Here is an 18,373-nt window from a genome sequence, read left to right as displayed (position 1 = left end):
AAATGAACCTTTAAACACATCTGTTCATCAATGTTGCCAATAGACGAAGAAAATGTTGCTACTGCCTGGTTTTAACACCTAAGGAATGTGATTTAATTACGTTTGATATCTGTTCCACCTGTATCAGAATTGTCACTTGAATTCGGTTTTGAATACGTCGATGTCTAGACACGTCTTTTGGACGGGCGGAGACAATGCAAACAGAATTTTGGTAGGCTAACCGTAACCAGCAAGTAAATGGAATGATAACGTTAGAAATTATATCAGATCTGAAGACTGGGAGGATGGAAGGTAGGTGGATCGTGTCCGGTGGTGAACTTTGATGTCAGCAGTGTTAAACTTTCGACTTCTGCTGCCATAATGTTTGGTCGTTATTAGGTTTATGGTCCTGCCCTCTACACGTAGTTTGAACATCATGCTGTCATCCGTTTCAAATCTTAAGAAACAGTAAACTTTAAGCTGTTGACAATTCGTACAAGATCTGTGTGTGAATGTTACAACAAATGAGGATTAATAACTTTCCTCAACCTTTTCAGCCCTTTTCTTCCGGAGTGGAGTGGAATGCCAGTGTACTCCGCACCATGACTTGACATTGTGTCTGCCCTGGATCATTTTCCTCTCCTCTTATCATGAATTTGTCTTTATTTTAAATTTATTTTTTTCAGTGCCCGGATTATACTGCATCAGCTACTCGCCACACGGATTACAGTAGAAATCGTAAGTGTTCTCTTCTACATTATTTTGCATTTTATGTCGTATTTGTATTTAATTGTAGGTGTATACGACACAGTTGGCAGCGGAACAAACTTGGGACTGTAGCTTCCCCAGCTGATACAGCATTGTTAAAGCCTGTTGTTTTAATGACAAGACGTAAAATTTCATAAGTTAGTCGTTTATTCCCCACGTGGTTGTGGCTGTGTGATTCCGTCATTACCTTGCAGCCCACAGTCGCGAAAGTATCGAAAAACGATAGTTGATATTTTTTGAGGTCCTTCAAATTATAAATTCGAGCCTACATCGTCACAGGAAGGCAGAATTATTTGGTGTTAGTGGGTATAATGCTGTGTTGTCCAACTGTGATCCTTACAAATTTTGATTCTTTGTTAATGTTAAGGTTGTAGTTTTCTGTTCGTGAACATAACTGTAGGGCCAGCGGACCACTTGTTAATAGGCCTGGAGTCGCTCTCAAGACTTATAGGCTATTATCAGATCCCTGTGTATATAGATACTATTTTATAAATAGTTTATTGATGTAGTCCTACGTCCAGATGATGGATTTCAGTTTAGAGGTTAAATGAGTGGGCAGTATGAAAAAGGAGACAGCGAAGTTCGTGTCTATGAATTACTAAATGACGGGCTCAAAATTGTGTCGCCCTGCGTGTCATACATGAGTTGCATTATGCCTTGTTTAACTCTACATGGTTTAAAATGGCTACAAAAATTGAAAAGACAATGTCTCCCCGTAGCCTTTTTTGCTGATTGTTTGCTGTATGTTATATCCTTCCGCACGTATGAAAAGACAGCGTAATTTGAAGTCCCAGAAAACGTATAACCGTGTTAATAATTTCTGGAAGCTTCTAATTTTAAAATTAGTTCATCTCCTGTGATCAGGAACGAGAGAAACCTTTCAAGAGCTTATGTTTCGTATATAGAAACGGAAAATTGCGTTTCTGGTCCCGTACGTCCATGTTCCGAGCCTATTTCTACAAACAGATCAGTTCATTCTGGCAAAGAGATGAACCAGGACGTCTTGTGGGTTGTCACATGCGAGTACGTATGGTTCGGTGGCTTTTACAAAACATTTTAAGGAGATGTTTTGGATATGGAACGTTCAGGAGTACACGACCTTCCTGTTGTGTGTTTATTTGATGTGCGTAGCTTTGTGGTCGTGCAATAGCTGTGACGTTTTGTCCCCGGGTTCGCGCCCAGCTCAGTCCATGTGGGATATGAGATGGACAAAGTAGCTCTGGGACTAGTTTTCCTATCACCGCTGCTTCATACTTGATCATGAATCATTTAAGGGATGTTAGAGGCCCAGTTCGATAGAGACATCGCCTAATCCTATCGGAACAGTACCAGTGTCAATAACACGACGTCGTGGCCAGTGGCAGTGCGCACTCCAATAATAGAGCATGCTGTCTCCATATGCCTTTGCTGCTTTGCGTGTCTCGGTGGCCTTGGTGTTTGTTTATTGCCGATACAAATAGGCCATGTTGCTGCCAAGCCAATCACGCAGCAGAGACTGCAGAGAGACAGAACTAATTGTTCCTCGTTGTTCGTTAAATATCATATCGGGAAATGGTTTACATAATAGTTATTTTACGTCTTCTGATGATTTTTGTGCGATTATCAGTTCTTGAGAAAATCTATAACGTTTTCGATTTGAACGTCATTTAAAGTAATATTGTAGGTCTACATAAATGAAGCAGCTAATTAACTCAATGGAGTGGAATTTTTGTTCAGAAATTTAACGTCCTCTTAGGTATTGAAGATGTTCCCGGCGTCATGTGAGTGCTGAAGGTTCATTACCGTAAGAACCAGAATTGTATTGGCGTCCCAATTTTTAATGTCGATCCTCAAACCAAATTTAATTTAAATCTGTATTGTGCGTTCGTAGATTGAAACATGAGGACAGACGGTTGGCCACGACATCCCCCTTTGACGTTCACTTCCTGTAATGAGCGAATAAGATCAGTAGGCCTACTACAAGTTGTACAGATGCCATGACCCCAAGTAGAACGTCTCTTTAGAGGAGTCAAGTGGTGTGGAGACAACTGTTGTGGTAGCTTAGTTTCCAGCAACTGCAAGTGTAGACTATAGGCTACTTAGTGTATTCCACACAAGTCGAAACGCGCTTAGCTCACACTTCACTGAGAATGTATACTTAATAGGGCGAAGGAAACGGTACTGAACAGTTACAATATGCTATATCTTATACAGTGAAGCCGGTTTAAAACGAACCCTGGTTTGAAGTGAAATCCGCCATTACCTTAAAATGTCCAAAAGTCCCAAAAGTGTAGGATGAAAAACTTATGCGAAATTTTGAGGTTTTTACTGCGGTAAAGATGATAATTATCATCATCATCATCGTCTGGATTTTGGTGCCGTGTGCACTCGTCTGTAGCCCTGAAGGCTAAACCTCAGAAGGTAATTATCAGTGCAAAAGTAACTCATGTAAACGGACATGGTGAGGCTAATAAGAATTAGTAGTTAATTACGTTCTTGAATGCGTGTGCCGTTCATTTGTTTTGGTCTGTGCTTTGCATCCTGGAATTTATCCGAGAGGAAACATTCCTGTTACATATGGAAAATAATTGAACCTTAGTGTCGACGGAATTCTTAAAATATCTAATGTCAGTACGTGAAACGAACCAAACGAGAACTTCGGAACAATTTATGACGGTTACATTGTACGTTGATAATTATCCAATGATGATCCGTCCTTGTGCACAATTTCCAGTAGGCAAGTTTTGTCAAATATAAGTTTCACACCATCGTAGTGTATGTCTGTGATCTAACTGCATACGAGAAGCCGCGCGTTCGCTCCCACCTCAGAATTCCGTACTACCGCCATATCGTCATTATTGAAGGCATGAAACTGAATATGCACAGGTGAGGTAACTTCTGGGGGCATTCCGTCATTTGATTTAAATGTTGTTCAATGGTGGGGCAGTTCCCCAGACGGATGGAGACGAGAGACTGAGAACGAAACTTAACCAAACTTGTTTCAGTGTTGGTTCTTTGGCAGTTGTGTCGTCCTGACAACATGAAAAAGTTGCACTAACTTGACACTGGGGTATTTTATCCGGTGCAGTTGTACTGGTTGCATTGCTATGACTCGGTCGCCAGAACCTCTTTGTGGTGGTAGTTTCCACCAATTGAATGTGAGGGGTTTTTTTCCACCGAGACAAGCATCCATATCCTTCACCCCCCCTCCAATTTTTGTATTTCAGTAAACAGTGAATGCCAGACTTCGGATTGTTCTAAAACGGATACGTGCTAATGAGAACACTGGTTTCAGTAAATTCGAAAATTAACCTGCCCCCTACTCCAAATTTCTCTTCAAGTAGCAGCTGTCGAGTCGGAGCCCCCCCTAAAGCGTCGCGTGCCACTCGGCTTTTAGCTTCCCTTCCGTCCCCCGGCCCCCCTCTTATTTCCGTGTCCGTCCTAGGCTGTTTCATACACTGCGTTATACCGCTATACTACGTTGCCTGCTTGCATGCATTAACCAGCGCACAACGTCGTCATGGTTACGCCCCCTCTCCCTCCTCGAAGCCCCCCCCCCCCCCGTCATCAACTTTCCTTTCCAAAAACATAGATTTGTGAATTAGATAACATTAATGTCACAATTTTGAGACTACTTATTAAACTAATTCAGACAAGATGACCGTTAATCAACGTACGAAACGTAAAAAACACTGGCTGCATGCAATTTCAGGAACGCATCCAATGCGAATAGCGTTCTTGTTTTGTTTCGTAATTTATATTGAAGGAAACTGAATCAAACTTTTTCGCCAGCTGAGTATGCAAATCTGCGTTACATTTCTGTAAAGAGACGTTAGAAAATAATGAAAACCAGAAACTGCACTAAATAGAGCTCAAAGGGGATTTGCATGGCTCCTAGATGGAGTAAAGTCTGCTCTGGATTCTAAGGGCCGGAACATTGTTTTTTTTTTCCGATTTGAGACATACGCGTATTGCGCTGTTACTGAAAAGTGCATTATTTTAATATCTTTGTCCTTACGGTGAAAGCCCCTTCACTTCTTTAAAAGCATAATTGTATGAAAATAGAGCTGTGGTCAGACTACGTTGAGTTAAATTTTTGTTTATTATATATAAATTAGTTTCTGTTCCAATATATTGGGAAAATTTTTAGAAAATCAAAAAATACGCGCCTCGTCACTATGTTGTAATTTTCCATTTTGGCGGTGCTAGTGTTAAGATTTTCGTGTTTTCCACTTATCAACGCAGTAACCCACGTTGAATGACACTAATGCTATAGGTTCTATACGCACGGCTAATTTTTCTTAGATTTTATTCAAATGTTTTCTCAGCTGTAGTGGTTATATTGAATGAGATGGGAAGATTCTTGTGAACGATGAACAGGCAAGAATTTTGAAGTGTGCGGTCGTAGCATATTTCAAGGTACTGTCGTATATATCAGTGGTATTCAACCTGGGATACGCGTACCCCAGGGGGTACGCGAAATTTAAAAAAAATATATATTATTTTATGATAAACACTGAATAATCAGTAATGTAATTTATTTTATTATAGATGTAGATTATATACTATGTATAACTTGAATTATACACCAACAATTTTTGGGGTACAAAGTTGAAGAGAAATTATATCTGGGGGTACGCGAACAAAAAAGGTCGAATACCACTGGTATATATATATATATATATATATATATATATATATATATATATAGTGAGAAAACTACGAGCTTAGTCAATAATAATAGTTGATAACGTTGAGAAGATTCGAATCGGATATCTCCTGAATACAAGGTTATTACCACAGTTGTCAGCATCCGTGCGATAGGCAAATTAACCTGGTTGATGGTAAATATTTTGGGGAAAATATGCCATGGGTGAGGTTCCAATGACTTGGCTTATCAGCCAAGTTTTGTGGAAGTCAACGGTTACGGATAGGCAGAAATGCTTAAAATCTGCATGCGTTCTTTTGGAAAGCGGCCAGCAGTGTCGCCATCTATTCTCTTTACAGCATTATATAGTCCCTTACATAATATGTGTTAGCCTGTCGTATATGAAAAACAGTCAAAAAAAAAAAAGAACGATCAAATGCGTAATTAATTATGTGACGCGAGAAGCAGGAAAGTATGTAAACAGTGTTGCATAATCTAATGGTATAAGTAGTAAGATAAGTAATTTGCAGTAATCTGTTTTCAACCATCTGACATGAACTGCTTTACATTACTGTGTGCACCATTTGCTTCAACTTCAAGTAACGCGACAATTTATGTTGAGTGACTCGAAGTGGCTGGTATTTATTATTCGAAGAATAACAGCGATTATTTCTATAAGTGCATTACGAACTGAACTTGTAATGCAAACGCGTTGTTTTATTTTCGATAGGAACTGAATTTTTAAATAGTTTTTAAATAAACCGTGGATCTGCAAGGGTAAAATAATCTCCCTGCTATTTTAACAATTATAAGGGATGATTTGAGGGCTGGAGTGGCTATTACAATGAAGACCGACGATCTTTGCAGTAACCTATAATAATACAGTGCAACAAATAATTATTACTGCCGAGCTTGCTCGGGGTGGAAAGCGCTCAGTTTTACGCTGATGGTTGCTTAATTGGTGTCAGTCATATTAGTATGTGTTTTATTTGTTTTATGTTCTTGAGTTCAAAACAAATTACGTCATTCTTACTGAAGACTAAAGATACAATAACAAGAGATATTATTATCTGAATAAGTGTCATCGAAGGAAGTCACATGCTGCCTAGTGTATCGTATTGTTTATCTAGACCTCCATTTTTAAATTCTAGGCATATTCGTTTTGCAGACTTGACTAGGTTCAAGATTTGGTTTATCTGAAGTGATATGTTGACACGGGAGTGATGTATTCGCTTCACTACACAAGTTGGAAAGAAGTTATATAGGGCCTATATTTACGTTGGTTAGATGGGTTTCCTCTTCTCCCTGATGCCCGGTTTTACTGTTGAGGGAAGACCTGTGAAATAATGGAAAGAAAAGACGTGTTCCACCGTGTATTCAGCTCGACCGGTCTTCGTAAAGAACAGGATGCTGTGATGGCAGAGGGAAACGTCCTCCAATTGCTGTTCATTCCGACAACTTGTTGCAAGTGTTTATTCTTTCGTTTTAAGAACTGCAGATTTTTATTCACAAATTTTATCTGGAATATATACATACTTTCTACATAATTCAATATTAAAGTAAAGTGTGTATAGATGAACTATTTTGCACTTCGGAGAACGGTTATAAGGAACAGCTGTTAAGAAGTGTTAAAACATTTACCTTTCGCATGGTGTGCATTTTATGGTTTCGAAGAATTGTGCAGTGTAGGTTATAAAATCACTCGTACTGCTCGCATTTGCCGTATCCATCATTCAGAGTTGTAATGATTCGTCATTTTCTGTCCTCACATTGAAGTAGCTCCCTCAGTCGCCGGAATTGCGTCGAGACGACGTTTGTAGGATTTGAGGTTTTCACGGCGGTGAGTCCGAAGACGCCTGTCTTCTGGTTTGTATTGCCGTTTAGTCTGGTAGATGTTTTCCGACGTTTCAGATGTCCTTCCTGCCTCCATCACAGGGGCAATGAGCGGGCCTCTAAAACGTCGGCAAACTTCTACCAGACTACACAGCGCTGCAGCCCAGAAGGCAGCCATCTTTTGACGTTTCGTTTTTTTTCTCAACCCGTCCATGAAATTTAAGCGGTGTGTTATTTTAAAATAGTTCGTTGCCCCAGTCGTCGTGATCAGTCAGCGTGCCTTTCCACGTTACATAACCTGTCCAGTATATAGAGCGTCGTTAAACAGTCAGTGCGTCATGTAAATGCGTAGTGATACGTTGAATTGATCGCTAACTCATTTCTACCCAGAAAATATGACAGTTTATTTTATATTTATCTGCCTTCCTCGTGTTGAGTTTTGGTGTAACGAGTACCGTATATCCGTCCACTGACAGGCGTAAACAGCATTCTTAACCATCCTCATAGAACCGCGAGTGTCGATATTTCGGATAATCACTTTAAAAATGTACACACTTGCCTTCCGGCAGACGTAATATGTTGGAAAGAACGTGTACGTCTATTAGGAGTTGAAATATTTTGGATCTTACGTTATTTAACGACTCATGTAAGCAACAGAGGTTGTTTAGCGTCGAATGATAAGAGAGGATGGTCATTTCGTTGAACTTGTAGGGATTGGGAAGATATCAGCCGTGGTCTATTCTGGGGCGCTATCCTTGTATTACCACGAAGGAGTTCAGTCACGATACTCATGTCCCGGCCGAGTTTCGAACGTTGTACTCGCAGAATAAATATCAAAATCTTTCAATTATAAAATTGTTAAAATGCTAACATGAAAGGTGTTAATAACGCGTATCGTTCACATTTTGTAAAATCCAGCTGTACCCGAAGGCATTGTGTGGTTTGCCGCGAATTTGTGCACGTAATAGTTATAAACAGGTAATATCTTATATGTAGTAATTACAATTCATAGAACATACACACAGGTTCATCACCGATAGTTTTATTAGATATGTTTTGTTTTCATGTGCCTGCATTGTAAGGCGAAATTTTGTGATCTACCGTCATGTGTCTGGTAAATTATGATGTGCCGCGTACAGAAAAAAAAATGCATCCGATCTCTACTCAGAGGGCTCCATCCATTAAAGTTCCAGAACTGTTTTTTCCCCTTTGTGTTGGTACCCTTGAGATGCAAGAATTTTCAATCGTTCCTAAATCATCGAACGCTGTTATGTGAGATGTTATGCGCTTGTATTAATATAAATGATTTTATTTACTTTCTTATATGCACTTACTGCCAAGCAGTCAGCAGCCACTGTTCTGAGAAATCGCCTTTGAAATAGCGTGGCCGTTACACGTTCTTTGAGGACTCTTGTTAATGTTTTCGGAACAGGTAGTACGTTTGCACGTTGCGCATCTCTCTACTTCTGTCTCTCTCCTCCCTTCCGTTTTTCCCATTGTGTTAGAGGACACATCCCCCTTCCAACTCTTATGGGGTCTGTGCCATTACCCCTATTTACCCCCTCCTTTCCTTTATACCCCCTCCCCACTGTGTGGCCCCCTCTTTGTGTGTTTCCACTGAGTCCTAATCCCGCCAAACTAAACCGAAGCTCTTGTTGGCGTTGTATTGGACCAAACACCATAGTGCCTGCCTACCTACTTTACTAGTGAGTGTTACAATGCGATTGCCCGTCGGCCAGTATATTCTGTAATTGCTTATGTATGGTCTTTAGTTATTAGTTGTTCGCCATTCTTTCTCACACGTCGCGGAAGCGGAAGGATTATGGATTAACCAATTTAATAGGCAAATCAAGTTTGACGTTGGTCGTATTTCTTTCGCTTCGAGTTCTTACACAGTGAAAAGTTTCAGAAGTGAAGCCTTGCTGATATTTATGCTTCGTTGAGTGTGAAAGTGTGTGTCTTGTCAGAGAATTCCGTGCATGTCATTAACGGAATACAATATGAACGCACTTGGGCTGATTGGATTGCTGTGTGTGTAGTGAACAGTGAGTGTATAGGTGTTCTCTGCTGACTGCCAGTCTCCGTCGTACTCCCTCTCCACCCCACCCCCACTTCAACAACGGATTCAGTGCAGCGGCAATCTTTGTGTCATTGGAGGAGAATTTCCGGTGAGTTAGTTGCCAGATATGGCGAATGTTTCACTTGGCAGAAACTGAAAGATGGCACAATATTTTTGTATTTTTGAATGAATATGGAGCTGTTTGATAAAATGTTTCAGCCAGTAGAATTTATTACTCTGGGCGAAAACGTAGAGATCGCAATACGACGCTGATGTCCTTTGCATTGGATGCCATAATATTTTTCTACCAACTGACCCCACTCTTTATAAGTATATTTATTCACCATTCGTAAATTATGGCGTTACAGAATATGAAGAAAACAGGATAAATGCCTGTTACTATCCAGTTGAGAAACTACTATCCCAAACATCGAAGATCAGTGAAGTTGTTAATTTATGTGAACTATGAAGTTAACTGTCTTTCGGGGATGATGCACTGCCCATTCTGGTAGAAATTTACCGACGTTTCAGAGATGATTACTGCCTCCATTATTAGGGCGACGAGTGACAATGATGGAAGCAGTGCAACTCTGAAACGTCGGTAAACTTCTGCCAGACAACACTGCGCATCACCCCTCCCCTCCAAAAAAAAAAACAGTCAGCAATCTCGCCAATATGAAATGTATTCACTAAAGCAGTAATTATAATTCGGTTATAATTTTTGAACGTGTATCTTTTTACCCTCGCATCGGCGACATAATTTTACGAGTTGTCTTGTTTCGTCACAGTTCAGACGACCAGAATCGAATTCTTTATATATTTAATAATGTATTTGATGGCGAATGACGAAAAACTAATTTCTCGAGTCAGATATTGGCACTATTAAATTTTGTCCCTTTTTGTATAAAGGTTCGGGATAATTAGCTCGTGAAGAGTGACGATATGCCATTCGGATGAACGGATATCGTAAAGGTAGTCGGGAACTAAGCAGCATTCATCGTTATCGAAATACCTTGGCACGCTATCCTGGTGGAAGATTGTTGGACTATGGAAAGGCATAATGTTCTAAAATGTCCAAATACACATGGCTTATTTTTGTTTTTGTGCCCTTGAGTGCACACCACACATTCACATCAGGCATCTCTGTCGTGTGCTGGGTACTCATTGGATGGACTTGAACTTCGAGAATTATGTGTACTTATTTGCATTTTAAATTCCTGTAGTCTTTATGGGTAGTCAATCAAGTTTGTCACAGCGAGCACAAGAGATCCGACTCCCGTACTCGATTGGAGATTTTGGAGACAGGAAAGAAGTGTTCTTGGAAGGATCACGTTTCGAATTCCGAAGTCATTTGTGTTCTTAATAGCCATTTCGTGCGGTACAAGGGCATTGTCTCATAAGAGACCGCGATTTCTGCTTCCAGGCCGTTGAGAAAGGAGATTAATGTGGTTTCCGATCATTACGTTGTCGTCATGTGCGAGTGACCTTCGCTTGCAGCAATGTACGCTCCACACTGTTAACGTCACAGTTCACGTCACAAATTGTAAGGCCAACTGCAGAGGTGTGTTCCCCCCCACCTTCCAGGAACGGCCAACTGATTTGAATGTCGAGTGACACGTTCACCAAGTGCATAAAATGAAAACGTGACACGAGATCGGTCTGCCCGACCGCGTCTTTAATATCTAAAATGCTGTCTGCATAAACGTTACGTGAACATAATTTTTGTCTGCGTAGGTCCGTTATAAATCCTGTTTTGCATTACCCTCAACTTGATTTTCTTTTAACGGAGAGTTTTTCAGAAAATAAAAATCGTGAGGCCCTGTATACATTTCATAGCATGCTATTTTTCTGTGACGATGGTTTATTAGCCCCCCCAGCCAGACCCCAAAGATGAATGACTTATTTATGGATATTCAAAGAACATTCGGATAATTTGTATGAAAACCGAATCACAAAGCAGCTGTGTCAGTGTAGGTCTAGGAGTCGAAGGGGGAGGGACATCCTAGCATTAGGGGTACTGATCGGTTTCCGAACCCTGGTTAAGCTGTGGGGTTATACTACTGGTCCGAAGAATTAAAAGAACATTTTCAGTCCTTATAACCAAAGCAAACGAAGAGTCGTCTTACGAAATATCATTTATGCCTACAACATACGTCATCTATTTATTAATAATTTTTTTAACGATCCTGTTAGTGGCTCAGACGATATAGCGTAATACGATAGGATGACAATGAATTTCAAACGACACGGAAGTATGTGGTCTTGGCCGACTTTAAGGTACTGTCCCGGAATTTTCCTGGGGGGGGGGGGGGGGGGTCAGCAGGGGAAAATACGTAAAAATTTGGATAGCCGGTCTCAATGCCGAGATTTTAACCCGGGATATTCGAATTAAGAATCAGGAGAGTTTACCACTTGCCCGCGACGGTCGGTAATTACAGTGTGCAATGAACAAGTGCCCCGTGACTTTGTACGGGTCCAAATGTTGGACGGTATTGAAAGAACGAAGAAAGGATAGGCAGAAATCCATCATCCCCCTGATGACGGAGGCAGTATGACCTCTGAAACGTTGGTAAACATCGACGAGACTACACAGAGCAACAACCCAGAAGACGGAAATCTTCATACTCACTGGGGTGATTCATCCCCCTGATGACGGAGGCAGTATGACCTCCGAAACGTTGGTAAACATCGACCAGACTACACAGCGCAACAACCCAGAAGACAAACATCTTCATACTCACTGGGGTGATTCATCCCCCTGATGACGGAGGCAGTATGACCTCCGAAACGTTGGTAAACATCGACCAGACTACACAGCGCAACAACCCAGAAGACAGAAATCTTCATCAGCTGTTCCTTGTAACCAGAGCAAGCCAGGAGCTTTGTCAGGGTTGATATGATAATCGTGGCAGTGGACAGTGTCCAGCATACTCACGGGGCAACGCCTTCCTAGTTTAAAGACGTGGGAAGAAGTTGCCGCGTTTTCTGTGTGTGGGCGGAGTTCCTCGGTCTCTCAGTGTATTGTGGAAGAAGCAAAACAAAGTGTTGTTCGTTTATTTGGATGGTTCCGTCAAAATGAAGATGGCTGCAAGATCCCAGGTTGTTGACACGTGATGGAGAGTCACGTGATTTCGTTTTCGTAAATTTTTTGCTGCCGTTCATGACTGAGTGATTCTATTCGTGTTTACCGGGTTATGACCATTTCTATTTATACCGTTCAAGGGGGACGGGTTTGAAATTCTCAGACCCGATAAAGAAGTTTGATATCAGGCAGGCAAGTGGAATTTTATAATGTGTGAGTGCATCACTACAATTTTATAAGGTTTTCGAAGATATTCGAACACAGAAATTTAAGCTTTTTTCTTTTTCTTGGCTGTCTTGAAATAGACCCCATGCTTATCCACGGCTGTCTCTTTCGACGTATATAACTTATGTATTTGGAAAGGCAAATGTCTCCAACAATATATTATAAATTCAGTAGCATATGAAAACAGATGGCTTGAATAGGTAAACAGTTGTGTTCGGATTGTTTACCTGACTTGTGCCATGTAGTCTTCTGGTTGTGTACCAGCGTTTCAGATAACAACCTTGAAGACGGAGACAGCATGTTCTCTGAACCGTTTGTATGTGCATACAACCAGGAGATTACATGACGCCCCGCAAAGTCACGTCGTGACACTCTTTATATCCCACAGTAGTAATATTAGATGGCATTACGATAATCCATTTGAATAAAAATTTCCTTGGATATTATCCATCGTCTCGTAAAATATAAAATATAAAACGTAAAACGACGTTTCGGAGATGGGGCTCTATAGGGATAGGGATTAACTCTATCTAGTGGGCCCAACTGTGTAGGAACATGAAGACGGAGATAGAGCCCCATCTCCGAAACGTCGTTTTACGTTTTATATTTTATATTTTACTAGACGATGGATAATATCCAAGGAAATTTTTATTCAAATGACTCTTCACCATCGTCAAGAAGTTTTAGATTTGATATTACGACAATCCTTTTGTGTCTTGTAGTTCTTTCGAAAATTTAGATCTTTAGTGCTAATATACGTAAGTCTATTCTTCATGCCACCTTCATATGCTGTTTGTATAGCACGTTTAAGCTCTGGGCATCTTGATCAGAGTGTTGTTAGACTAAATCTGGTTTTGAGATGCCTTAACAACGTACAAATATGCGGCAATTTATTTGAGCCGAATAAGACTGACTTTTAATTCGAAAAGCAAGGTGAACGTAACGTGTCTTTACATCGTGATTTCAGATGTGTGCTAAAAAAAATTATTTTACGAATAAAATCTGTTGGCATCAATTGTAGTCTGTGAATATGTTTATGTTATTTTGTGATTTCAGTGTACGTTTTAGGCATAATGAACAGACTTTAATATACATCTCTCCAGTCTTGTTCACAGTAGGTCATTTGCCTGTGTCGATACGATGACTGTGATCCTCTAACCGATGTTTATCGTAAACCTTCAGATCATGTTAGGTTATGAATACTAGCATAATAGCTCTTAACTGACGACACGTGTAAACTATGACACTTTCGGTTTTGTTTCGTGAGTCATTTATGTTTGTAGCATTAATTGCACGGTCGCCTAATTCAGTCCGAAATCGGGGAAATTAACCAGATAAATTATTAAATTGTATCAGGCCTTGGTACAATAACATATTCTCTGATACGCTATTTAAGGTTGTCCTTGATTTCTTTTTTCATTTGAGGAATATTCCTGTCTGCATTATTTCGTGTCAAATCACTCTTTTTCGCTCAAAATGAATTTCAATAACAACTTAACAACAGAAACGTCATAAATACAAATGAAGTGTTGCCATTCTTCGTTATTACCTCTCATTTTGACCATCAAAACTTGTGAAACGTAGCATCTCATTGTTAGTTAAAGCTGTACTATACTAAACTTACTTAGATCTTTAATTGAGGACTGAAATAGTTACACGAGTGTACTTGCTGTTTTATTGCCACTTGAAACTCCCAGGCAGACAGACAAACGACACCAGAGCAGATTGTTGGTGGTGAAATTCTGAAATGTACGATTTATTCATTGCTGGATACATTATAGTAAAATGTAATGTAATAGTTTTTTGTTGAGAACAAAAGTTACGTACAGACTGATGTTTATGAGCACGCGGTTTAAATTGTTTAAATCTAGAAATTACTTGTTGTTAAATTCTAAGTTTGTTATCCAGTCCTTATTTTCAATTTGTTAAATATATTTGCTACTTTTTATGTCATTGGCTCAACACCAAGCATTTGTGGGGTATGAGAAGGTATAAATGCATACAAAGTTTCGGTAGGAAAACCTAAAGAAAAGAGAACCTACGCATAGATGAGAAGATAAATTAAAATGTATCTTAAACAATTTGAGAAGGTGTGGATTATATTTATCTGGCCCAGGACAGCGACCACTGGCGGGTTCTTGTGAACACGGTAATTCAACTTTAGTTTCTATAAAAGGCGGGGAATTTTTTCGACTAGATGAGCGACTGTTAGTTTCTCAAGGACTCTTATAAATGCGATTAGAAGCAACGAGCTTGCATATGGAAGAGACATCTCCGTCTTAATAAAAAGTGGGTTTGGTTTTGGCAGCAGCATCTACATAAACGTTCAGGTAACCTTTTAATAAGAATGGTGTTTGTCGGTTGGGTAAGGAAGCTCTTTGTGCCCTCAGCCGTCCGTCTGACGACTTCCTGCATATGGGGCAGGTTTCGCCACCAACAGGTGTGCAGCACGTTGGACGCCACAGGGGCAAATTGAACGCCAGCTGTATGCCGCTATATGAAACGTATTATTCTTCCTTCTTTGTATCCTGGGATACTCACTTCTTACGCTTCCCTGTACCAATAAAATTTCTGCACGGACAATGTAAGAGTGGTTTAGCGATGTCTTGTAGCAGGCTGGCGTGGCGTATCTTTAAAGAGAGAGAGAGAGAGATTAACCCAAAATTGTCGTCGCTGTGTTCTGGAACCCTTTGTTCATTTTACTTTACATTTAATTGAATATATGTACAGTGTACCCAGCCGTTTGATACCTGGGGCCACATTCAGTCTTTATTATCTTCTCTCGGCTCAGCTGATTGTAAATTACGACAATTTATCAAAACTCCATGACATTTTATTAAAATGCCACTATTTCCTGTTGCACATGATATATTACTCAATAATTGCCTTCGAAAGATTTAATGACTTGTAATTTTATTAATTATCCAGTTAATATTATATATTTTTTCTGTATTTTTTTTTGTGTGGGACGTTAGAGTTTACAGAAATTCTCAAGTAGCACAAAACACATTCCCCGAGCCGTGCGCCGAGAACCTCGTATTTGATATATGTAATTAGGTTAGTGCAGTGATAGACAATTATTTTAGCGCGAGGCGTCAGAGAACCTCATTAGAAAATCCCCCCAGTTAGAGAAGTGTTAAAGTACTATCGGACATATCAAGATAATTCGGATACGACATTAAAATGAATCTCAGAGACGTATAATTGGCCTGTGTGTTTTGTGGAGTCAATTCATTTGGCGTGCGCGTTCCGGGAACTTATCATTGGCGGGTCTTTCGAAGCGTCCGTCTGATATAGCGAGTTTTGTTAATTGTATGTAAAATGGTCGGCAATTCTTTGCCGATTATCTATGATTCAGCTTGGTCAATTACAACGTTCCTCAAAATGAAATCCCATATATGCCCCTACAGTGAATCGAAGCACGAGTAGGTGTGCTGAACAAATAGTTGTTGAGTTTGTGGATAGAAGACTCACAAGGTCTCTCGCTCTCTCGCCTGTTGCCCGAAATACACTTCGGTGATGCTAATGCGAAATCAGCTCTCGCATACAGAGAGAGCGAGAGAGGACAAGTAAGAAACGGAATAAGGTCCTGAGGAATGTACGCTACACCTCAAATAACGTACATTCCGCAGAAGGAATATCTTAATTTTCTTTCTCTGAGCAGGACTGACGTTTCCCCGGTCTGCACAGAGATTTGAAGCGTGGGTTATGTTCTACGCCCTCTGATGGCCGTCGTCGTCGTCAATATATGTTTTGTGGTTTGTTTGACGACACTGTCAGTAGCTCAGAGCATTTTGGGGTCGTATGGCGGGTTCATTGATCAGTAATAGAGTAGAAAGAACATGGAGGGAGGCGGTCGTGACCTAATTAAGGTAATATCCTGGCATTTTCGTGAAGGGACTGAGGAAAAACATTAATCTACTGTCAAAAAAGTCGGTATTCGTACCCAGATTTTAACCCGGAACCTCTCGAACACGAAGGAGCGGTAATCACTCGCCATCGACTTTGTAGTTACCATGCGTTGGTAATTTGTAAACCCCGAATGGTTTCTCCTGTCTGAAATGTACACTGGGCAGGCTGTAGGTCTACTACTTTACATCTGTAGACTTGTATTCGGAAGGTACCCCGTTTGAGTCTCATGGTGGTTGCTGACTGTCGTGACTGAGATTGTGGTTTTCCTCAGTTTTTTGTAGGTAAGTGTCGGAATAGTGACAGGCAGTGAAAGATACGACCACCTCCTTCCAGATTCTTGCGTGCTCCGTTTTAGTCATTGTATCGTCACTTTTCTCAGAGGGACAAAGAGCTTGAAGATCTCACCTGGAGAAAACCCACAACACAGCAGCAGAAGATTTAGGACCTTTCGGTTTCTTTTATGTTTCTGTTGCTGTGAAAAGAATGATCAAGGTCGAGTTGTAACAAGACGATAGCAGATGGCGCATTTGTAATTATGCCAGTAAGTTTCCGTTGTAACCACTGGAATGTCGTGTCCGGTCACCACGTAGCATATCTGGTACTGACCGCGTAAACTTGTTGTATTTCATCACATTTAGAATGGGTGGGTGTCATTGTTTCACATTGCTTACCCAATGTATTGCTGGATTAACGATGTGCATTTCGAGAGTCGTGATTAATGTTTATAGATGTCTGTTGATGTTTTTATATATTTTTTTAAGGGAGATAATCTACATTTTTCACTATGTTAAAGTGCATGCTTTTATTCGAAACCACTCTACTTCTTGATAAAAGTATCGAAAATTACGTTTGTCTGAAATTGTTCTAAAAATTAGGACTACCATGATTAATCGCTGATAGAAAGTGAACAACACTAATACCAGACCCTGCCTTTAGACACGATTTTGAGCCACGTCCCATCTTTACAGCCTACCCCTTCTTGGTCTTACAACTGCTCGTTTTCCAAGAGGTTTTACCACCAAATTTTTGTATTCCTCGAACTCTCATCCTGGCCACGTGCTCATCCCACCGTGAACTAGGCGACATTTATAAAGCGAAGTGTTTTCCTTATGTAATATCCTAAATTGTTTGCTTACTTCATCTTTTTATGTCCAGATATTTTCCTGGGCTCTTGTTTTCAAACATTTCTAATGCATGTTCGTTCCATCCTCGAAGTAAGAGGCTACGTGTATATGCAGTGTATGCATGTTTACTGTTGTCATTTAATACAGTGACTAGCTTTGTGACTCTTAGCTTGTCAAGAAGGACTTTGTTGTTTGTTCCTAATGCTGTACTTACTTTATCTCAAGACCTGTCTTAGCGGCGTAGTTCCTACCTGAGAAAAAGCTTTTCACAGTTTCCCAAAATTCAGATTTAAAATGCATGTTTATCGACAGTCTACAAATGCAATAGTTCGGTGTTTGGATGTTACTAGAAACTAGCACGCCAGTAAATCAATTGTGATAAAAATCTTAATTTAAAAGTTGTAACAAAAGTCAGAAATTTAGTCTTGTCTTGAGAATCAGCAACAATAATTTTTTTAAAAATAATTATTAACTTATTTTCAGAAAGGGTTTTGCTCTTTAAAATAAGGTCCTGCACGACAAATCTTTGTCGTATTTTGTCGTAACGTGAGATCGTATTAACCTATTAAACATTGTAGTCACTTGATGACCATAATAATCTGTATTTTATGAAACCCTTGTTTTGGTTGCGTTTACTGGGCCCCAAAATTTCTTAGTAATGCCGCTAGGTGACGAAATACGTGTTACGAGTGCTGCTGTCAAGGCAGCTTTTAGTACGACTTACTTGGGTAACGAAAACGTTGAAATAACGCAGTGCGTGGCCC

At 40.1% G+C, this 18,373-nt stretch overlaps 1 protein-coding gene across 7 annotated transcripts in view; it reads left to right on the top strand.

Annotated features, from left to right (window-relative positions):
- The window catches only part of lilli (AF4/FMR2 family member lilliputian), a 179,281-nt gene that overhangs the window by 130,221 nt on the left and 30,687 nt on the right, over positions 1-18,373 (top strand). For 6 of the 7 annotated variants that reach the window (XM_022063304.2, XM_022063303.2, XM_087353948.1 and 3 more), the window contains one exon: positions 666-717. In XM_022063304.2, the coding sequence (XP_021918996.1) occupies positions 666-717 (52 nt within the window). Of the gene's footprint in view, positions 1-665; positions 718-8,837; positions 9,376-18,373 lie in introns of those variants that run through there. The other variant, XM_022063310.2, reaches the window with a different exon arrangement.

This window comes from Zootermopsis nevadensis, unplaced genomic scaffold (assembly GCF_977971745.1).
Source record: "Zootermopsis nevadensis isolate Lab colony 2312 unplaced genomic scaffold, Znev_1.0 Znev_ptg000022l, whole genome shotgun sequence".
NCBI classification, from domain to species: Eukaryota; Metazoa; Arthropoda; class Insecta; order Blattodea; family Termopsidae; genus Zootermopsis; species Zootermopsis nevadensis.
Note: the sequence above shows the minus strand (reverse complement) of the source record. Positions and strands in the feature narration are given on the sequence as shown.